The sequence below is a fragment of the Xylona heveae genome, assembly GCF_001619985.1.
Source record: "Xylona heveae TC161 unplaced genomic scaffold L228scaffold_9, whole genome shotgun sequence".
Classification (NCBI taxonomy): Eukaryota; Fungi; Ascomycota; class Xylonomycetes; order Xylonales; family Xylonaceae; genus Xylona; species Xylona heveae.
This window is the reverse complement of record NW_017264201.1, coordinates 177,205-198,787: the sequence shown is the minus strand read 5'-3', so window position 1 is coordinate 198,787 and position 21,583 is coordinate 177,205. Positions and strand designations below refer to the sequence as shown.

The 21,583-nt window shown below is 48.9% G+C and overlaps 10 protein-coding genes across 10 annotated transcripts; 5 read left to right on the top strand and 5 right to left on the bottom strand.

Annotated features, from left to right (window-relative positions):
* Nucleotides 1-574: 574 nt before the first annotated feature.
* Nucleotides 575-1,645, bottom strand: L228DRAFT_269893 (hypothetical protein; the record flags this gene model as incomplete). The annotated part of the gene is made up of 3 exons (XM_018335332.1): nucleotides 575-789; nucleotides 917-1,193; nucleotides 1,346-1,645. 3 exons carry the CDS (start codon nucleotides 1,643-1,645, stop codon nucleotides 575-577), a joined length of 792 nt encoding a protein of 263 aa, XP_018186146.1.
* A 440-nt stretch (nucleotides 1,646-2,085) lies between these two features.
* L228DRAFT_249342 (tubulin alpha chain) lies at nucleotides 2,086-4,284 on the top strand. Its single transcript, XM_018333077.1, has 7 exons — nucleotides 2,086-2,277; nucleotides 2,378-2,418; nucleotides 2,519-2,545; nucleotides 2,613-2,688; nucleotides 2,794-3,324; nucleotides 3,381-3,804; nucleotides 3,869-4,284. Exons 1-7 carry the CDS (start codon nucleotides 2,253-2,255, stop codon nucleotides 4,095-4,097), a joined length of 1,353 nt encoding a protein of 450 aa, XP_018186145.1. The 5' UTR covers nucleotides 2,086-2,252; the 3' UTR covers nucleotides 4,098-4,284.
* A 1,539-nt stretch (nucleotides 4,285-5,823) lies between these two features.
* L228DRAFT_253800 (hypothetical protein) lies at nucleotides 5,824-10,600 on the top strand (the record flags this gene model as incomplete). Its single annotated transcript, XM_018333778.1, has 5 exons — nucleotides 5,824-5,854; nucleotides 5,964-6,115; nucleotides 6,188-6,311; nucleotides 6,381-6,572; nucleotides 6,624-10,600. The coding sequence occupies 5 exons, from the start codon at nucleotides 5,824-5,826 to the stop codon at nucleotides 10,598-10,600; spliced, it is 4,476 nt and encodes a 1,491-aa protein (XP_018186144.1).
* A 120-nt stretch (nucleotides 10,601-10,720) lies between these two features.
* On the bottom strand, nucleotides 10,721-11,243 carry L228DRAFT_174439 (hypothetical protein). The gene has a single exon (XM_018329508.1). It carries the CDS (start codon nucleotides 11,107-11,109, stop codon nucleotides 10,840-10,842), a length of 270 nt encoding a protein of 89 aa, XP_018186143.1. The 5' UTR covers nucleotides 11,110-11,243; the 3' UTR covers nucleotides 10,721-10,839.
* Nucleotides 11,244-11,633: 390 nt separating this feature from the next.
* On the top strand, nucleotides 11,634-13,096 carry L228DRAFT_249340 (hypothetical protein). The gene is made up of 3 exons (XM_018333076.1): nucleotides 11,634-11,897; nucleotides 11,954-12,990; nucleotides 13,048-13,096. The coding sequence occupies exons 1-2, from the start codon at nucleotides 11,766-11,768 to the stop codon at nucleotides 12,743-12,745; spliced, it is 924 nt and encodes a 307-aa protein (XP_018186142.1). The 5' UTR covers nucleotides 11,634-11,765; the 3' UTR covers nucleotides 12,746-12,990; nucleotides 13,048-13,096.
* Nucleotides 13,047-13,785, bottom strand: L228DRAFT_262520 (hypothetical protein; the record flags this gene model as incomplete). The annotated part of the gene is made up of 2 exons (XM_018334425.1): nucleotides 13,535-13,785; nucleotides 13,047-13,390 (listed from the first exon to the last, which is right to left on the bottom strand). Exons 1-2 carry the CDS (start codon nucleotides 13,704-13,706, stop codon nucleotides 13,047-13,049), a joined length of 516 nt encoding a protein of 171 aa, XP_018186141.1. The 5' UTR covers nucleotides 13,707-13,785.
* A 1,212-nt stretch (nucleotides 13,786-14,997) lies between these two features.
* L228DRAFT_174407 (kinase-like protein) lies at nucleotides 14,998-16,189 on the top strand. Its single transcript, XM_018329507.1, has one exon. It carries the CDS (start codon nucleotides 15,232-15,234, stop codon nucleotides 16,099-16,101), a length of 870 nt encoding a protein of 289 aa, XP_018186140.1. The 5' UTR covers nucleotides 14,998-15,231; the 3' UTR covers nucleotides 16,102-16,189.
* On the bottom strand, nucleotides 16,047-16,940 carry L228DRAFT_249337 (hypothetical protein). Its single transcript, XM_018333075.1, has 2 exons — nucleotides 16,755-16,940; nucleotides 16,047-16,656 (listed from the first exon to the last, which is right to left on the bottom strand). Exons 1-2 carry the CDS (start codon nucleotides 16,772-16,774, stop codon nucleotides 16,197-16,199), a joined length of 480 nt encoding a protein of 159 aa, XP_018186139.1. The 5' UTR covers nucleotides 16,775-16,940; the 3' UTR covers nucleotides 16,047-16,196.
* A 1,110-nt stretch (nucleotides 16,941-18,050) lies between these two features.
* On the bottom strand, nucleotides 18,051-18,958 carry L228DRAFT_269886 (hypothetical protein; the record flags this gene model as incomplete). The annotated part of the gene is made up of 3 exons (XM_018335331.1): nucleotides 18,051-18,100; nucleotides 18,243-18,358; nucleotides 18,525-18,958. The coding sequence occupies 3 exons, from the start codon at nucleotides 18,956-18,958 to the stop codon at nucleotides 18,051-18,053; spliced, it is 600 nt and encodes a 199-aa protein (XP_018186138.1).
* A 973-nt stretch (nucleotides 18,959-19,931) lies between these two features.
* On the top strand, nucleotides 19,932-21,560 carry L228DRAFT_249335 (hypothetical protein). Its single transcript, XM_018333074.1, has 2 exons — nucleotides 19,932-20,440; nucleotides 20,540-21,560. The coding sequence occupies exons 1-2, from the start codon at nucleotides 20,352-20,354 to the stop codon at nucleotides 21,363-21,365; spliced, it is 915 nt and encodes a 304-aa protein (XP_018186137.1). The 5' UTR covers nucleotides 19,932-20,351; the 3' UTR covers nucleotides 21,366-21,560.
* The last annotated feature ends 23 nt before the right edge of the window (nucleotides 21,561-21,583 follow it).

Genomic DNA, 21,583 nt, shown 5'->3' with positions numbered 1-21,583 from the left:
TAATATATTTCCCAGGTAAAGCAGTGTAGAAAATTCGAAATCTTGGTTCCCGTAACTAGCATGTACTTCGGGTAAAGCTAAGAAGAGCCTAATATTAAGTATATATCCGCATACAAATCTAAGGTATCTTACACACAAACAGGTATTATGCGGGGGTATATTTCTCAACCTTCTGCGGCATCATACACATTACCGCCCAAACCATGCGCGGACCTGACATTTCCCGGTCCCAGATCGTTTACGTTACGCTTTGCAGCCAATGCGATGAATTGTAAGGACGGATGCTAATGTGTGGATGCCTCGCTCAGACGTCCAGTCAAGTCCTGTCTAGCGCGTCGGCCCTAAATAGGACACGTCCAGGAGTTTTGGAGCTCTCTACCAGCAAAAGCTCTGGAATGCTCATATACTATCTAGGAAGATGGTTGTGCAGAGAAGTAGTGCCTCGCAAACTCAGGGACATGGAAATGAATTTCCGGGCTCAATGGAAACGCGGCCGATGATGGCCTTGATATTATGAGCCGGTGAATTTACAGAAATCAGAAGCTTGTCTCGAGCGAGCTACAATTTAGAGCATTTAAATGTCTTTTCGGGTTTCCTCGATCTCCTTTTGCGGTGCGATATGGGCATCTCGACCATCGACTGGCACTTGCTGCTTCGATCGAGCGAGGTTGTCGAGGAATTTGAAAATGAAGCCAGAGACAAACCAGGCGAAAACTGCCAGTACGACAAGGTAACCTGCCGTTGGGATGAGAGAGCGAGGGAAGACATTAAGGATAAATGGATCGAGGACTGGACATGCGAATTAGTTGTTGTTCTCGTCTTGGTATAGGGGCAATTTTCAGTTTCGGAGATCATGGGTTTATCGCTGGACACCACCTGCACATGATGATGCTCAGAAAGTAAAATTTGAACTTACTTATATCGACGACTACGAAGGGAACATGCTCCATCAGTGACTTGTTGGTGGATACATAGTCCGCAGCTGCATAGACTTGAAGGAAGAGAATGGACGAATCAGGTTGGATTTCCAAAGGTTTGTCGTTTGACAGGGCATCCATTCTTGGAGTTATATCTTCCAAGTCTTCTGGAAGTGGCTGGCGAGATTCAGAGAATGTTGCCAACGAGGAAATAAGGTCTGGCGTATCAAACACAGCGTTAAGGGTGTATGTATCAAGCCAGAATTTGGTTGGCTGCTAATTCTGTGTAAGCGATGATGAAATATTTCAAGTTTTCAATGATCAAATCAGATGTAAAAAATGTTGACAATATTCAAGATAATTAAGACATAACAAGGAGAGGTGCCAAGGAAAAATAATAATTCAAAATCGATATTATAGATACATACAGTGGCTGCCCAGCAGATTCGAACTTCGTACCGCTGGCCTTCTTTCAGGTCGCTGAGAAGAAACCATGATGCTGTTCCTTTGGGAGCATCTCCAGTGGGAAATGTTGCTGTAAGTTCAGTGGGCAGAGACCATCGCAATGGCGTCAGATGCTGTAGATATAGATCTTCGAGATTTGGATGTTCATGAGGCACGTGGATAGCGGGAGGGCCAAGGAAAATGGTTTTTTCAACGTTGGCAAGAATTTGCTTTGCAAATAAAGTACAGAGGAAAAAAAGTGTGGCATAAAGCTTGAACGACATTCTTTTTTTTTATAATTAATTGATTGTGATGAATGTCATGTTTTTTGGACGTAGAAGTATAGCATCCTCAAAGAGAGGTCGTCGTTGGTGGTGTTGTTGTTGTTGTTGTTTGAGCAGAGAGCCCATGACCGATGACATAATACAAATGGAGAGCAAGATGGCCCAAGTCTGGGACGTGAACGGGGCTAAGACACGTTGGGCATGTTGTGTTGGCTTTTTATGCTCGTGTTATGTTGTTTCCCGCTGTGTCTTGTGCTGAGCGATACCCGCTGGCCCAAATCCCGCGCTAAACCGCATCTATCGCACCACTTTGAGCTTGATCGGCTGCAATTGGCTCAGACACCGAATTAGTGAGAACTGAGAAGGGGATAGCTTACTGCTGAATCTCTGCATCGACCTTGTACCTTTGTACCGAACCCACAACAAACGCACTGAACGTGGTTGTCGTCCCTTTCTCTGCTGAGTGCCCCGTCTGTCTGTCCGTTCCCTTGCTCGACCGCTCTTCTGCGTTTCGAACTTTCTTCAGCACCTCCGCCCTTCGCCCTTTTCGACGCCGACTAGGGTTTCAAGTCCTGTCAGTAGAGATTACAGTAAGCCCACCGTCACCATGAGAGAAATCATTAGTTTGAACGGTAAGTTTTCCTTGACGCGTTTTTTGCGGACCGTTGCTGTGGTGCCATCGAGCCGTCACCGTTTCAGAAAAGCAGTGATACTGACGGACATTCTTTATAGTCGGCCAGGCCGGTTGCCAAATTGCTAACTCTTGCTGGGAGGTGAGCTCAAACTTCGGAATAAGAGAGACGGGATGCAATCAGAAGCTTGCAGACAGTGGTAGTTGTGGGAGACAAGGCTGACAAAAGGTGCTTTGCATAGCTTTACTGCCTCGAGCACGGAATCCAGGTGAGAATTTCTTTTTCTTGATCACCACCACAATCAATGAAAGCTCATCTGACGCGAATTTTGCTAGCCCGATGGATACCTCACCGAGGAACGTAAGGCTGCCGACCCCGATCAGGGATTCAGCACCTTCTTCTCCGAGACTGGTATGTCTTGAATTTATAGCCTTCCCCGCCTACCTCTGCATCGATAGAGGATAAATCGCGACAACTCCGCTCTTTGGACACACATCTGACGGTTTTAATGATTAGGCCAGGGCAAGTACGTCCCTCGCACCATCTACTGCGATCTTGAGCCCAATGTTGTCGACGAGGTCCGCACTGGTACCTACCGCAACCTCTTTCACCCCGAACAGATGATCACCGGCAAGGAGGATGCTTCCAACAACTACGCTCGTGGTCACTACACCGTCGGCAAGGAGTTGATTGACCAGGTCTTGGACAAGGTCCGCCGTGTCGCCGACAACTGCTCTGGCCTCCAGGGTTTCCTTGTTTTCCACTCGTTTGGTGGTGGTACTGGTTCGGGTTTCGGTGCTCTGCTTATGGAGCGTCTCTCTGTCGACTACGGCAAGAAGTGCAAGCTCGAATTCTGTGTCTATCCCGCTCCTCAGGTCGCCACCTCCGTCGTTGAGCCTTACAACTCTATTTTGACCACCCACACCACTTTGGAGCACTCCGACTGCAGTTTTATGGTTGACAACGAGGCCATCTATGACATTTGCCGGAGAAACTTGGGCATCGAGCGCCCCAACTACGAGAACCTCAACCGCCTGATTGCTCAGGGTGAGCAAGGAACCAGATCCATGCATCCAAGCTGGTCGTGCTGACATGAAATCCAGTTGTCTCCTCCATCACCGCTTCGCTCCGTTTCGACGGTTCCCTCAACGTCGACCTCAACGAGTTCCAGACCAACTTGGTCCCATACCCCCGTATCCACTTCCCTCTCGTCGCCTATTCCCCCGTTGTTTCCGCCGCCAAGGCCTCGCACGAGAAGAACTCCGTGCAGGAGATTTCCATGTCCTGCTTCGAGCCCCACAACCAGATGGTCAAGTGCGATCCCCGCAACGGCAAGTACATGGCCACCTGCTTGCTCTACCGTGGAGATGTTGTCCCCAAGGACGCCCACCAGGCCGTTGCTGCTCTCAAGACGAAGCGCACCATTCAATTCGTCGACTGGTGCCCTACTGGTTTCAAGCTTGGTATCTGCTACCAGCCCCCTCAGCAGGTCCCCAACGGCGACCTTGCCAAGGTCGACCGCGCAGTGTAAGTTATTATTAGTCCAAACATTAAAAGACACGGACAAATTGTGGCTAATACACGCAAACAGTTGCATGCTCTCCAACACCACCGCCATTGCCGAGGCCTGGTCGGCGCTGTCCCACAAGTTCGATCTCATGTACTCGAAGCGCGCTTTCGTTCACTGGTACGTCGGCGAGGGTATGGAGGAAGGCGAGTTCTCCGAGGCCCGCGAGGACCTTGCCGCCCTCGAGCGCGACTACGAGGAGGTTGCCACTGACTCCCTCGAGGGAGAGGAGGGCGTCGAGGCCGAGTACTAAGCTGCTACTAGACTCCCTCGGGTCAGGGAGCGGTGAGCGGTCGATGCGTTCTTTTCAGCAACTTGCTCGGATTTGGGATTCTCTTCTTGTTTGGCCTTTTCTTTTTGCTATGCATTTGACATCATGTATTGTAATTTGTTATCATTATCACTGTGAATAAGCCTCTCGTGTGAATTTTGTCCAACGTTTTACAATATTTTTGTCCAACATTTGCGTGTCATTGCAATTGTGATGATATCACGGATTCTCGAGGGAGGAACCGCATGAGTATGACTTTTGAAGCTGTTGCCGAATCTTGTATCCTTGTCGAAACATAGCCTCGGTATTTGTGCTGTGAGAATCTGCAAGTGCCCAAACACGGAAAAGGAGGGACATTTAACGTACATGCATAATGCATGTCTCGTGCTTGTCAATCATCTTGTCATCTGATTACCACCTGGACTGCTACCGTTGCACTATGCACTTTTTGTACTTCTGTCGCTCCATGGAATCTGGGCCTTTTTGTGGCTTTCAATCGACCACAACCTCCACTCAGCGCTATTCGTCGCCCACCAACAGCAGCCACAGCTATCTCTTGCTCTCTGATTCGACCACCGGCTTGGTGGTGTTCTGCACGTTGGCAGGTTTTTTTGCTTTCGCGTCCGTCTGGATGATGATTTATCGGGGAGCGCGGGCGTCGCACAGGCGGCATCTTCACGGTTCCCTAGCCACCTCCACATTCAGCGACGAATGAAATGCCGCTCCGGTATTTGGCTCTTTGAAAGGCTTACGTTCAGACTGCCATGAAGTGCTCACTGATTTCCGATTGATTCATGTGTGTTACAAAAGAGTATAAGTCCCCATTTAATTGAAAATTATCTCTTGCTCTCTCGAAATGTAGCTCAGAAATAACCGTATCACATCAGGCGCTAGGTAGGTATGAAGCTTTTGTTTGGACACTTATCCATTTGTACCGATACTTGATATATCGGAGTACGCTCAGTCCAGGCAGAAGATGAGCAAGTCTCGGACAGACACTATCTTGAGGAACATTCAAGCAATGTAACAATAATGTGAGAATCATGGGCGATTGCCTCCGAGAGCCACTCTGCTTTGTGATACTGGCGCTGTGGTAAGGGAGCACGACGAGCCTACTACGGGACGGGCCGCGGGTATAAACTCTACGTCCTAGTCTCTCGAGGAGAGAGGCTTTTATGCTTTTGAGCTACAGATGGTGCAACGGAGATCGTCGAACAAAAGTGAAGAGATTGAATGTATTAGTCAAGGGGATATTATGGGAAAAATGACAGACCAGGCTCGCATGGAAGTTGGGCATCACCGTGGCACGGTAATTGGTGGCTTCACTGTGCTTTAGCTTGACCCGGATGGGCATTACCTTGGTAGGTACGTATCGTCGCGTTGTCTGGCTGTGGCCACTGCATAATAGATAATTTGTCTCATTGGCGCCATTCGTAGATATGTAGCATAACTTCTTCTTCGACAATCTACGATTCTTGAAAGATCGGGTCACTACAGCAAATTCTGAGCACCAAAGATCAGCCTAAACGTGCAAATTGTCTCTCATATCGGAGAGTTTGCCGCGTGCTCCGACGAGGTTGACCTTGTAACTGCTGCGTCGTCACTGCACGGGCCGCTTCGGTCATCTCGCCTGGCGAGCTCCAACTGCCGCCTACGACCTCACACCTCGAACATCCCAGAGCTCCCTGCTGCATCAACACTGGGCATCATGGCCGACCTAAATGGTGGCTCAGAACTGAGTAAGTCATTAAATCTCATCCTTGTGCCAGGGGTTATCTTTATGCTGGCCTCTTTCGATGAATAATCGCCATAGTTTAACAAGCTAATGCTCCTGCGCTTACCCTTCAGGCCAACCGCAGCTCAATCTCACGCCAGAGGAGAAACGAGTCTTCGGCCAGCTATTCCAGCAAGCGGACGCTGATAATTTGGGCGTCGTCACTGGTGAAGTTGCCGTCAAATTCTTCGAGAGAACAAAATTAGCGCCCTCAGTGCTCGGCGAGGTATGAAATACTATGAAGCAAACCGTACTCTCCCCCTTCAGTTGACCGCTTATACTCACGCTCCACCGACAGATATGGCAGATTGCAGACACTGAGAATCGAGGCCTTCTTACACCAGCAGGCTTTGGAATTGTTCTGAGGTTGATTGGACATTACCAGGCTGGACGAGAGCTTACGCCTGATCTGGCATACAAGCGTGAGTGTGATGACGTCGTTGCTGTTTACAGGATCCTCCTTTAGCTAACTGCCATTTTCTCCTCCTTAGCTGGCCCCCTCCCCAGATTTGACGGTCTAGCAGGACCACCTCCCGCTTCGTCTACGCCAACTATTCCTGCTGGTGGAATTCAGCCTCAATCTAGTGGAGGGCCTATAAGAGTGCCACCTCTTACCCCTGAAAAGGCTAACGAATATGCTTCGCTGTTTGAAAAGTCCGGAGCGCAGAATGGCGTGCTTCCAGGTATGAAGTTGCCGTAAGACTCCTTGACAGTTGGAAACTAATGGAAAGCAGGCGAGACAGCAAAACAGATTTTCGAGCGGGCTAGACTCCCAAATGAGGTTTTGGGTCGGATATGGAATCTCGCCGATACTGAACAACGTGGCGCATTAGGTGTAACAGAGTTCATTGTCGCGATGCATCTACTGGCTTCGTTTAAAAGCGGTGCTCTGCGTGCTCTTCCCCAGATTCTTCCTTCTGGGCTCTACGAAGCAGCGTCTCGCCGCGGGCCTCCACCGCAACGACCGCAGCCCACCGGAATGTATGCCGCGCCGTCACCGCGACCGGGAGATGTGCATCCAATGGCAGCAATCCCTAGACAATTTAGCGGAGCTAGTGGTCGGCCACAGAGTCCTATGAGTCGGTCTTCATTCGCAGCTCCTCCTCAATCAGCTCAATCAACGGGTACCGACTGGGCCATTGGTCCCCAAGACAAGGCTCAATTCGACTCAATCTTTTCCACTCTCGATAAGGCGAATCTTGGATTCATCACCGGAGACCAAGCTGTGGCGTTCTTTGGCAACTCGAAACTTCCAGAGGAGGTCCTCGCACAAGTCTGGGATCTTGCAGATATCAACTCCGAAGGCAAATTGAATCGAGACGAGTTTGCGGTTGCAATGCATTTGATTCGGCAGCAGAGAATGAAGCGTGGCGTTCTTCCTGCAGCGCTGCCTCCGAACCTCATTCCCCCCAGTATGCGGGCTCAAGTGCGGCCTCCCCCTGCAGCGCCCATGCCTCCCCAATCTGCCCCATCGTTTGATGTTCCACCGCCTGTCCAGCCGCCGAAATCAGCCTCTGAGGACCTTTTTGGTCTTGACGCTTTTGCACCTGCCAGCCCTCCCCCGGCGCAAGTTCCTCAGTCTACTGGAGGGTCCGGCACTTTTGCACCGCGTCCTTTTGAGGGAGATCCTTTCGGTGCCAGTTCCAAGCCTCCCATTACTGCTTCACCATTAAGCACACATACAAACTCGCCTCCGGCTCCCACGTCTGTCTTCAAGCCTTTTATTCCATCGTCTTCCTTTGGGCAGTCTATGCTTTCCACCCAACCAACTGGAGGATCCAACGCATCTGCTCCGTCGCAGACCCGGAGCTTGCAATCGCCCCCACCTCAACCTGCCGTGGAGGATGATCTGCTTGGCGATAATGATCCTGAAGTAAGCAAGAAGCTTACTCAGGAGACGACTGAGCTAGCAAATCTTTCGAACCAAGTTGGAACCCTGTCAAAGCAAATGCAAGAGCTCAAGACAAAACGTGTCTCTACAGGGTCGGAGTTGACTCAAAACACATCGCAGAAGCGAGACTTCGAGTTGCGTCTGTCCCAGCTTCGTGGACTGTATGAGCAAGAAGTCAAAGACGTCAAGGCCCTTGAGGAGCGTCTGGCCGCCAGCCGCAGCGAGACACGTAAACTTCAACAGGACATTGCAATGATTGAAGGACTGCATCAGGATCTGCAAGGCCAACATCGTCAGGTTGTGGGAGCTTTGGAGGCAGATCAGGCAGAGAATGCCAGATTGAAGGAACAGATGCGTGTGGTCAATGCTGAGATTAGCCAACTGCGACCCGCTTTGGATAAGCTGCGGTCCGATGCTCGCCAACAGCGTGGAATGGTTGCAATCAATAAAAAGCAGCTTGCTACCAACGAGGGTGAGAGAGACAAGGTGAGGACTGAGATGCAAGATGTGAGTCGGGCAATAGAAGAAGATACCCGCGCACTGCAAGCGGCCTCCCAAACTCAGAGCCCGCAGGCTGTTGGCAGTCCGGCAGCTTCGACAACGAGCCAGAGCACAAACCCCTTTTTCAGACGATCTCCTCCACCGACTGCGGAAAACACAATGTCCCCTTCTCCGTTTGCAAGGGAGAACGTGCCGCAGGACCAGAACACTTTCGAAAATGTCTTTGGCCCTTCATTTGCGTCTCCATCAGCAGGACCGCCGCCGTCTACGTCTTTCAGGTCGGAGTCACAGGCCCGTGACCTTGCTGGCCCGTCTGTGCCCTCTGGCCAGTCAGTTCGCTCGTCAGAAGGTCCAGATCTCCCAACTCCTTCAACTTCGCCGCCACCTTCGTCGGCCCGTGACTCCCCCCGTGGAGCCGATGTGCCCCCTCCCCCAGAGTCCAGGCAGATTACATCTAACTTCCTTCCCCTTCGCGCGCACGTCCCGCGAGCAGATTCATTCAGCTCATCGGTAAAGGTGTCAGCTCCCGCAAGTAGGTATGGTGGCGATCAATCTGGATTTGATACTCCCACAAACTGGGTTGAATCTATCACTCCCACCCCAAGCCAGGAGAAGGACTTCACCAGAGGACTCGAGCGGTCGGATACCAATAAGACGGAGACTGGAACGGTTCCTCCATCCACGTTGGATCGTAATATTACTGCTTCGCCAACTAGTAGCGACGCGCCAAGACCTTCATCTAGCGCCCCTAGGGAGTCTGTCCCGGGTGCTTTCCCGACCGACGTTACATCACCCATTCAGCCAATGCCCACTGGTGAAAGCACTTTGAGCGAGAGAAGCAAAGCCAGCAGCCGACCGTCTGAAGGATTCCAAAGCACGAGATCGGACCCATTTGCGCTGAGTAGAGATCAGCGAGCCCCCAGCGCCGCCAAGGATGACTTTGATGCCGCTTTTGCAGGGTTTGGACCTTCGAGACAGATTCAAGAGCGACAACATACTGGCGGCTCATCTGTGGATGGATCGACAGGTGCAAGTCGATTCAACCAGGAATTCCCTCCGATTGAGGAATTTGGTCAGGATGATGAAAGCGATAGCAACAGCGAGCAAGGCTTTGACGATAACTTTGCCCCCGCCTCGCCTCAGCATGTGCGGAAGGAAAGCGCCGACCAGAGTCAGAGCATCCACCAACCCCAGGCCTCCTCGCGGCCTGCCACCGGTGCTGCCGAGCCCGTTGACGACTTTTTCCGGTCGCGTCCTTCAGTAGCGCATGTTGAATCGACCTCGAGTCTCCCTACTCCGGGTGCGCAGAAATCACCACCTCCATATGACCAAGCCGTGTCGCCCTCGACGAGTACGCGACGCGAGTCCAACCAATTTCCTCCAGAGTTCGGTGGATTGCTTCCATCTCGGCAAGATCCCACCCACCCTGCCGGCTCCCAGTCTCCTGAGAAGACGTTTAGCTCGCCCACGATGGGTGGCCAGTCTCTCTTTGGCGGTGCTGGTCCCTCCAAAGGCGCCCAGCCTACGTCAACAGCTCCCACCTCGTTCCCCTCTTCTTCACCACCGCTGTCAAACACGCCCCTTTCGACCGCGCCCTCGGACGCATATCAGTCCGCTGTGTCTCACCCCAGCGTCGGGAAAGGGCCATCGCCCCAGTCCGGAGCTCAAGCTCCCCAGCCGCAACAACCGGCAAAGCCATCGTTTGACGAGTTTGACGACTTCGCCGACCTCGCTGATGCAAAGGAAGTCGACGACCGAGAGCCGGATGAGTTTGGCGCTGCTTCTCACAGCCGTGAAGGTCTAGACGAGTTTAATCCCGTGTTTGACACTCCTGTGGCGTCAAAGGCGAACACCATGGCGTCGTCACAAACTGCAACTGGCAACACGCTTCATGGCGACGACCATTTCAATGACTTCGAGCACAACATTGGTGGCGGCCTCCAAGCCTCGGGCAAGGCACCTCAACAGCCTTCTGCCACCTCCGAGGACTGGGATGCCATCTTTGCTGGTCTCAATGCTCCTGGTGGTGCCGGCCCGAGTCAGCCTGCCGCGGGCGCTGCACGTGACGATGACCCGTTCGGCTCGTCATCGGTTTCTCGTCCAGAGAATGGTCGAGGCTCTGGTGGTGAGGGAGAACTCTTGCCATCGACGGCTTCTCCGCTTCCTGGTTTAGGTCGTGCTATTAGCAGCGGTACTGAGCACGATGATCCGATCTTAAAGAAGCTCACTTCCATGGGTTATCCTCGCGACCAGGCGTTGCAGGCGCTTGAACGATATGACTACAACATTGACAAGGTGAGCAAGGGTGGCTGGGATTGATATGGTATTATGAATCTCACTGACGACGAGCAACATAGGCTGCTGATTATTTGACTTCAAAGTAGAGAAAAGCAGCCAAACAGAAAGGCTGTAATGCCACTCAATGAACACTAGCGAATAAAGCAAGCGGTTGCAGATATGTTTTTTTTTTGTACTTAGGCCTTGCTTCCATAATCGTCGTTGTTACCCCCTTTTATTTTCTTTTCTTACTATCGTTCTCTCTACCTACGGTATCTCTACTACTTATCTACTGGACCATTGTATCTCATTTTCTTCTCTGCTTTCTCGTACGTAACGTACAGTGCGTAAAACTGGTATATGTAGCCACTTTCTCTTGTCAGCCGATTTTTTCCTTTTGTATCGTCCAGCGCGCGTTTCTCTTTTGTCTTGAGCAAGCACGCCCCCTTTTTTCTTTTCTCATTCTTCCCTAGTCTCAGTCTCGCAGATCTGCAGACCGGCAACGCCGTCAAGCCTTTCTCACACCCTCGAGCGCGAAATATCTCTCTCATTTATATATATTCCTATTAATTTTATGACGTCGATTCACTCCTCTGATGCTATCTGGTTTATCTCGCTCCACCTTTGAACTTATCGAGAACTTGGTTACTGGGCAAGAGTTCCGCAGTATAGTATTGTAGACGGGCGTAATACTTTTTCCTCCCCTTCAGATCTGCTTGGACAGGTATCTCTCGTCCAAACATTTCTCAATCTCGTGTTTACTGTCATAGACTCGTGACAACTTCAGGTAGGTGGAGCCAGATAACTGGTTATAATTGATATCCAGCATACAATCTGGGCTTAATTGTCGTGGTCTTTTTCTACACCATTTCAGTCATTGTTCTCTGTTTACAGTCTACACGGGACAATGGTTCTTGTACTGTATCAGGTATGGTTTTGACGTGTGGCGAACAATGCGGGGTGTCCTTCGCTTAAGTGATTTACCAACGCTAAGATATAATTCGGGTATGCTAGTACTAGTATAAAGCGCACCCCAGCATCAACTCAATTCTATCTCACCTTCCTGTCCCTTCGTTGAAATAATTCCGCGACTTCATCTCCTCCACAAAAGCGGATTCTCCTTTCTCACTTCGTCTAATTATTCTTTCTAAAAATCCAAGCATAGAGAACGTACTCCTCAAGAGATTGCAAATATTACCGCCACAAAATGTTCAGACATCCACGAATGACAGAACCGATTAGAGCAGTGTCAGACGTCACCAATGCTCTGAAACCCATACCCGCCTTTGTCTGGGGGCAACCCGCAATTGGCTATCTCGGCACTCCGACGCTACTCGGTGTAAGATAGCCTATCATCCTATTTTATTAGGGCCCTAATACTGATTCTATCCCTAGCACCCTCACATAGTTGTTCGCGATGAAGACTTCGATTCAGCGGTACAAAAACTCGTAGATGCGGGATTCCCACCATCAACCCCTAGACGCACGCCAGCTCCTGAAGTCTTACAAACGCTTCGTGATCCTCAGCGTGCGATAGACAGAATAAATGCTGGCTACAAGAGTCTCGATGGTGTCTCCCGAGTTTTTGAGTATCCAGAGCACTTTCAGTCTTTCCGCAGCGAACGCATCTTTCTAGTTCCAAACTCGTTTGCCCATCTACCGCTACCGCCTCTACCATTGAATACTGCACCTGCGGTTGCTCATACCAAGGAAGGACGCACCGATAATGCCGGGCAACAAAATCTTGCTATCGATAATGCCCTTCAAGGTGCTGGGAAACTTTACAATTACCATGGTTACGATGTCTTTGATAATTCATTCTATCCGCGAGAATCAGCTATAGTGGAGAGCTTTGTTACGGCTGCCGTCGATGAGATAAAGAGGGTCCGAGGAGATTTCAATGTCTACGAAGATTATTTCTCATCTTGGGACGAGGTGCTGAGATCGTGGGTCGCTCTGGTTGTCGGGTACTTGGATGTTCAGAAAGATGCTCTTGATCATTGCAAGAATAAGCATGTAGTGACATGGTACAGCAAGAATTTCGGTAAAGATTGGGAGGAGCGCTACGGAACTCTGGATCGTCGAGTAGCAAAGCGACTTGGATCAGGAAAGGAGTTTGCCTATGACATGACGGGCAAAAAGCTGAAAGAGAACGAAATGCCTCGTATGCATGGCAAAGAAAATTGATAGCGTATCGAAATACGAGGGCGTCATGTACTTAGTTAAAAATAACTCAATAATCAAAATGCAGACAATCCGTCAGGAATTTCATTTTCTAAAAGTATATAGAGTCATTTTAGTAACACTGCCATTGTAAAATCTTCTGAAGCGTCTCAAAAGCAAGAGCAAAAAGAAATAAAGAAAAATGCGCAAGGAAAAAAAAAAAATCAGTGATGGCCTCGGAGACCTGACGGCATGAATTCGGTTTATTTCTATTCAAATCGCTGAGTTAGCAATCATCAAGAGTAGAGAAGAGCACCAGCACTCACTAATTGCCAAAGACTGCTGTACATTTGACCAGTCCCTTCAACTCCCCTCGCAAGTGAGGTCGCACGCGGAGAAGTGTCAAGAGTGCCTCTTCCAGCTGTGGATTGCCCTCAAAATTGAGTTCCGGTTGCCCGGGCTCCAACAGATCAATCATCCTAAGAATATCCGCGAAGTCGTATGGTCTCTTGCTTGTGTGAAAACGTTGGTGGTGGGCAAGGACCTTCTCGCGGAAGATCCAACTGGCGCTAAAAGTCTTCACCTGGTGGCCGTTTACGTTGATGGTGTTTCGAGAGGTGGAAGGGAGATTGTATTGTGGTCGCTCTGGCCAGCTGAGATGATCGAAAACTTCCAACTAAACAAGCTGGTCTCCCATATCTTCAATGCTAATTTTGTAGGCCGGGATGATATGGCCAAACTGATTGATGGGAAAGAAAACTTCGGGCCATCTCTGAAGGAACTCTGACGTCAAGCGGTCGGCCGTTATCTCACGCTCGTCGACTTGGATAACCAAGTCTAAGTCTTCGGTGACACGTGTGGTGTCTTGAGTAATAAGGCAGACAGCTGCACCCCCCATTATAGCGTAGTCGATGTGCATAGAGTCCAACTTTCGACCAACGTCGGCAACCAGGTCCTTGAGACGGTCTAGAGGGATTGGGGGCATCTTGATTGGAAAAAACGACACACAAAGCGACAGATGTTCCGAATTTTTGTCGTAGGAAAAGAGAAAAAGAAGTGACGGGAGAATATCACTGGTGAGAGTGCGGTAGAAGATGAGAGTAATCTGAGACTCTGAGTCCAAAATCAGCCCATCAACATATCTTGAGATCCATAGACATGACTTACCTTTGCCTCTTGAGTGCGTAATGGTTATCTTCTCTTGTCTTGAACTTTGACATCTACCAGACGTCCAGAGCGGAAAGAAAGCTTTACTTATACCTGGACACAGTCGTGGGCGAAGCGTGATGAGAGGAGGTGAAGAAGAAAACCAAGATGACACGAGAGAAGTGAACACGCAAGAAGACAACAGTGCTCCTACCAATCATGACAGATTCAAGTACTGCTTTCTGGTCTGTATTACTAGCGTGTATTTGCAAAACACCTTGTGGGCAAGAGCGATACGCCCCTTCAAATGATTCATAGTGACATGGATGACCCCTCGCACCTTCTATTTTCATTCACTGCTGCCTTGAGAGACAACCAAAGTAATATTTGTACATTACTCTAACGACTGACTAATGATAACTGATTTTGTGTCACCTATCACCACCATCATCTGGTTTTTTTTTTTTTTTTTTTTTTTTTGGGTACAGTATCTGTTATAATTTACAGCAAGGGAATCCCGTAGTATCATACAACATATGTTCCAGCTCACGGCACGTTTTTGGTTTCCTGTTTTGTTGCTCAGAGCATCATTTCCTTGTTCGTTCTCATGACAGGTAACAAATTTGAGGAGCGCCCCGGATATGGTACGAGGATCTTCGCTGATTTTGCTGAACAAGAGAAAAAGAGGGGAGGAATACAAGGTGGTGTATTGGTTTCCGTGGGTTTCTTTGCGGGATATTGCCTCATGAGACAACTGGAGTTTTAGAAATGGTAAGGAGTAAATGCAACACGTAATGCTCGGTCAATGTTATATATATTTGACAAGGATGGATTGTATTTTCATATATCCTTGGCATCGTGGTTAAAGCTTGAGTTACTTTAAATAAGAAAGCTTCGAGACCATACCGTTATTCCTCAGCAAAGTTTTTGTGCTCAGCCAGAGAACATTACCCAGTTCGCTGCGATTTAGGCGGCAATATTTCCTAAAAAAGACTAAAGTCCCCGGGTAAGACTCTTCAAAGAGCGCTTATTCACATGATGCTATTGGTGTCTGATTGTCTGCATATCTACAAAGTCTACTCGGCCATACAATGTCCTGTCAACTCGCTTCATCGATAGCGTTGCCGCATCAAGCGCCGTCACCCTGTTCGGCGTCTATCATTTGCGGATCGAGACTGGACAAGACTGTGGACCCTGGGAGACTTTTGTTGTTGCAAGGCGCCAAAATTGATCTATAAATATAATATGCTGTCAAGCTCCTGGCCGATGAAACTCATCCACTATGCCTCGATGCATGAAGGCCCGCCCGTTGGACCCCTCGCTCCTTGTTAACGCTCTGTAACTTCCCTGGGGGGCGTTTCACTATGCGAATATTCCACCACAGCAAGGAAAACAGCGCTCTCCAAGACTCTGCTTCATCGCCACACGCTGGCTTGTCAAAACCGATCAAGGCTACACGCTTTCGTCGGTTCTCCACTCTTGCCACCATAGCCATTCTCAAGCACTTTCGTCCTCAACGCGGTCGGGTCCTGCTGCTTACCAAACGACTATGTGTCAAATATGGGCCTCTGATAAACCTATCCGAAGCTTCGGCAATGGAATTTGTGGCTCGCAACACGTCCATCCCGACACCTAGAGTTCGTTGCTCATTCGTTCGCAACGGTTGCACATATATAGTAATGGACAGAATACGGGGCGAGCACATCGGCCATAATTGGGTGTCTCGCTCGCCCGAGTCCAAAGCGAAGATCTATGCTCAACTGAAGAGGATGGTGAAGCAGATGCGTGCCATCTCACCTCCAGGCCCGGGCGTCTCAGACGTGGATGGGGGCGCTATTTATGACTGTCGACTCCCGGGCCCCTCACTGAAATTTGGCCCTTTTGATACGATTCATGATTTCCACAAATATCTCCATGGTGGTCTGGAGCCGCACCCTGACCATTTCCCCGAGATAAGCCAGCTTATAGAAATGCACAATGGGCCTTGGCCGCCTCCAGTCTTCACTCATGGTGATTTAAGCAGCCTAAACATCCTCGCACGAGGAGACGACGTTGTCGGAATTATCGACTGGGAAACGGCCGGGTGGTTTCCTCACTATTGGGAGTATACGACGGCATGGCAGGTCAATCCGCAGAATTATTTCTGGCGCGAGGAAATCGATAATTTCCTTGATGCAATGCCTAGAGAATTGGCTATGGAGCAGATTAGACTAAAATATTTTGGCGATTTTTGAGCATCAATAGTAAGGGAAAATCGAACTTGGTTGTGTTTTTCCCCGAGCTAATGTGACAGATTACAGGCCCGAGTCTCTGTCGCTCCTTCTGACTCTCAGGGTATTGTCTCCTTTCCCTCAATCAAGTCAAAGGTGGCAGCCTTTGTCATGTCATATTTGACCTTGCCATCGAAGCGATGCTTGTCCTTTTTCGCCTGACAGTATGCCATTGCGCAATCCCTAACGGATTTCCATTCAAGTATGCTCGTTCCCAGCGCTTTCCCATCAGCCCTGAGCAGCTCCAAAGCCTCCTTCACCCACCACACGCAATTCCAACCCTGGACGTTTTGTCGAATAGGCACACTCCGCAGAATATTTATAAGCCGATCGCGCTTCTCGACCTTGCCAATCATGACCCGGACAAGCAGCATGTTGGTGGCGGCAAGCGGCACCTCGCGCTCTTCAAAGAACCACTCCATTTTGCCTGGACCGCTCGGCCGCTCTTTGGCATGATACCGCATGCCTCGCCCATCTTCGACTTCGGTTTTGGGTCCCGTTATGATAGCCCAGTGGTATCTATATGAATAAGTATTAGTGTCGACTGCATCAGATTGCTTTTCGAGATGATTGCAGTCCATTTTCGGAATAATCGTACTCTAGGCTGCTATACTTACGTATCTTCTGCACCCGGCATCGTGGGTGCTCCACCTCGAGCATAAAGCGCAATGTACAGCCGGTCTTTGTTAGAAGGTATCAAGGAATAAGATGTCAGGATAGATATAAATTATAAGCCACCCCGGAGCTGCGTTGTGCTTTTTTTCACGAAATCAACAACTCAATATGCCTCGACGATGTGTTTCTGCATTTAATACCATTTATCACCGTGTACTACTGTCCATTATTTATATAACTTCTATCAGACAGTTTAGAGCTATATGTATCGTGTAATTCCTTCCGCAGCTACTAATTTCGTTCTATTTTTTGTTCTTATTTTAGGTTTTATTTTTATATTTTTCCTCAAGCACCAAATCTACTGGTCTAGAGAGACGCAAAAAACGTCTTGTTGCTCGTTTCAGATCCTCAGCTGAAACTCCAAAAAGAGTGGCTCTGTCATAATCAAGTAGTAATTTGTGATGAATTTGAAACGCTGAAAGGGACACTGCTGCGCTGGCTATTATCTATTGCCTATTCGCTATCGTCTACCCAAGCGCTCTCATCACACGTTGACGAATGACGATTCAACGACCGTTGTTGCAAGGCGCTGTGCCACAGTCCCGCAGTGTCGCAACATCCCTGTGCCGCTGTGCCGCGACATGAGTTCAGGCCCTGAACTTCAGCGACTTGGCTCCTTCTATGGAATATAGCAATAGCGCATTCCAAAAAATCATCATTCATTGTTTCTTGAAGCCTTTATACTGCAGAGAAGAGAAAATTACACTCAAAGGACAACAACAAAAAAAGACAAAAAAAGCATTGGTTCGATGCTAACTATCAGCTTGTAACAACCTGTCATCGCGTACATGTAGATTTGAGCTGTCGTTACTGTAACATTTCCAAGGAAGATTTACCTTTCATTTCTCACTTTCATAGTCGGGAGTACGGGCATCATGCATGGCGTAGGTTATAGTCTACTTCATTGTTAATTTGTTATGAATTATTGGCATGTGCAATAGTGCTTTTTTCATCATTCACAGGATAAGCGTTTCTTACGGGAAAAGAAATGGTATTGTATTTTTCGGTTTGAAGACACTTCTAAGACGGTGAAAAGTGAAAGCAGAATGTTGAAAAGGCAAAAAAAGAAGAAAAAACGAAAAAGAAAAGAAAAAGGCCCGCTGACCGCCGGCTAGATGTGCAATTGGTATACAGTGTATAGTCCATGAATCCATGAGTCCATGACGCCAGTCCCATGCATAAAAGCTTCGCATGCTTGAGCAGCTTGACTGCGCTGCGTATCCCGAAATATCTTCCAGTCAGAGAGAAGGAGGATTGCAAATGTTGCCTAGAATGTTCATTTGCGAGGCTGGAGCATTGCGTCATGTTAGCTTGTGCATTTACGGTAAATTATTGAAGACATGGAGAAAACAAGATAAAGTAGGCGAAGAGTAGAACTGTAGAAGAATAAATGGAACGGTAGTGGGAATTAGCATATGACGTGAACATACCGGTCATATCTTTTAATCCCGCGCCTCTTCGAAGGAATCGCCGTGTTCGGCGCGCAGGCGTGTTCCACTGGACCTCGTCTGCAGGACTAGCTGGATGAGGATTGATATTCTCGGTACTGTACATATGTCAGTGACAGTCTTTTCAAGCGTGATTTTAGTATGATGCATTGGGAGAAGGAAAGAGTAAAATAAAACGTAAATAAAGAAATAAAGAAATGAAAAGTAAACACACAAAGACATAATGAAAATGGAAAAGAACAAAGATCATGATAGAAAACGTACTCTGCACCAACATGTCTCAGAGGCCATTGCACTCCCCATGTATCCTCATCTGCCCACGTCTCAGCAGCATTCTCTTGCCCCAGTCGCTGCACTCTGAGATTTAAATTCTCTACTCTTGTCGCCATATTTTCCATGTCGCGGCGGATCTCATTCAGCATGAGATCTAGTCTGGCGAAAGTGTCGTACAGGCTTCGGGCCCATATAGGCAAATCAGGCTCAGATGTCTCGGTCGTGTCTGACGTATCTGATCCCGACGTCTCTGAGTCGTCTGTATATATGTCAAATAACAAGTCCACGCGAGGTTCTGGATTTCTTCTTGTTATTTCTATCGGTACAAAAGGCCGGGTCAGATAGTCGATTTGCATTGGGACATGCTCGTGGTGAGTCGCGTTTTCGCTAGTGTGCGATGTTGTGTTGTTAATATTGCTGGACATATTTTTTGATTTATCTCTGGGAAAGAGTGATAGCAATGTTGAATTTGAGTATGATTGGAATTTAAGAGGATATGGGAACAATTTGTTATAATGGTTAGAACAATTTCTGGAGGGAAATATATGTAGAAAAACATGTTGATCCCGGCGTCAGTCATAAAATATATAGTAAAAAATTTTGAAATTGTTAGCTGTCATTTTCCAAAGTTGATTGGTATTGATGCCAATTCTGGTCAAGTATCATTTATTTGATCATTATCACTGCTGCCCTTGACTGTAAGGACTCTGTTTGGAGTAGTACTCGTATGGTGGTTTTCCTATGATAGCACGTGATCTGTAATTCATGGTCAACATTGTACCGTAAAAGGTATGGTCTTGGGCAAGTAAAGTGCATAGAGACTCTGCATTGTACTTTTCCCATAAGGGAGTGGACATTATAAGAGTCTGCAAACGACGGTAATATGACAGCTCGAGGAGACGTTGGAGATGAGGGACGTCAAGTGTCGTTGGTAGCAGAATAGGCAACCATAACCCTATTTGGCCAAGGGGCTGTGCAGGCTAAGCTTTCTTAAGCATTTCTCCCCTGAGCCACCCGGAGCGAAGGAGCTGTCTGCTGCCGAACGACTTGGTGTTTGTCTGTAAATGTCATCGTCATCTCACAGCCACAATCCCTCAGCCACAGTTGACGTAGTATCAGCTATGAAGAAGATGAAGATCTCTCATCATTTCAGCTGTCACGCTGGCTGGGCGGGTGAAAATGTCTTGTTCAAAGCTTCAAGTCTCCAAGTAGTATTCTGTAGAAAGTTCCAGTCTTCTCTGTGCCTCTTCGTACGAGCCTGATAGCTATTGTCACAGCCCTCGGATCGGACTTGGTACATCTCCGAGCTGTTGTAGCGAATATATCCCATACCTTCGAAAAGTCAATATATATCTTCACTGTCCTAATCACTTACTTTCTCTTCATTTACTTATTTCACATTCCTTCGTCACCTTGAATTACCCTTGGGCAATTTCATCACCGCAATCGCCTCACAACCGCTGACGTGATCTCGCCTACCACAGTCAACACTGTAATTACCGCAGCTCTCTGATCCCAACCCAACTCACCCAAGTGGGTCGAGACCCTGTCGGAATCCAGACCCTGAGGGGCCGAATCGTCCACGTCTCCTCTCACCCATCTCCACATCTTATTCTTCTCCTTTCTACAGAACCACTCCAATAACTCCTTATCCCCTTTTCTTTCCTTTTCGGATTCAAAATAAATATTCATAAATTTCGTCAATCCTATTGTCAACTGTATCCGCACCACAGCGTTTGAGTCTTTATCTCATCGTTGTACCTGATCGACCCTCACTCTGACATCACCTCCATTTCACACTTTACAAGAATAACAAACATGGCCGATTTCGCTCCTCCGCCAGGCCCTCCGCCGCCAAGGGTGCCCGAGGGCTGGAAAGCTCAGTTCAACGACCAGTACAAGGAATGGTGAGCTACTCCAAATCCCTCATTTTCTCCTTTTTCTTCCTTGGAAACCTTCACTTGCCCCAACACAACTACGAGTTTGTCAAGCTAATACTGTATCAGGTTCTACGTAAACATCTACACTAAGAAGGCGCAGTGGGACAAGCCCACTGAGCCGGTGTACGCTCCCAACGATGACCCCTCGGCGCCTCCAGGCCCACCTCCATCCTACAGCGAACATGTGTCCAAGCCCGTGGGACCCGAAAAGTCAAACAACCCATATCTGAACACTTCTGGAAGCGGCGGTGCCGGCACCTCACAACAAAACGTCTCCTCCGACGAAGCCTACGCACGACAGCTGCAAGCTGAAGAAGAAGCCCGTGCCTCATCCCGCTCTCCGCAACCGCTCTCCTCGGGTCGCTCCGCACAGCAAGATTACATGAACACGCCTATGCCGTCAGACTATGCAAACCCTAGCCCCGCTCCTTATGGTGGCTCAAGCACTTCTCCGCGGCCCGATGAGAAATCGCGCGGCTTATTTGGCAAGATGTTTGGCAAGCACTCTTCATCTTCGCAGCAGCAGCAGCCTGTGTATCAGTCCTCCTCCTCGCCGTACCCGCCCCAGGGATACGCCCAGCAAGGCTACGCGCCGCCCCAAGGGTACGGTCCTCCGCCCGGCCAGTACGGCGGATACGGAGGCTATCCGCCGCAACAGGCCTATGGCGGCGGCTACGCTCCCGGATATGGAGGCGGATACGCTCAGCCCCAACAAGCGCCAGCGAAAAAGCACGGTATCGGCGCCGGTGGAGCAGCTGCCTTGGGTGTCGGCGGTGGCTTGCTAGGCGGTATGTTGCTGGAAGACGCGATTCAGGACCACGATCAAAACGAGTACGATGCCGGCTACGATCAGGGATATGATGACGGAGACTATGGCGGCGATGGCTTTTAAACTGTGAAAGCAGAAAAACAGTATGACGAGAAATTCTCACTGTTCTTATTTCATGACATTCTCGCTCGTTGGTTGCTGGGTCGCTGGGTCGCCAGGTCGCTGGAATTTGATTGCTGGATTGCTGGGCTTGATGCTAGTTGCGGGGTACACCTTGGCTTTTCACTTTTTTTTTTTTTTTTTTTTTTTTTACTTTTTCAATTTCCTACATCTTTAGCATC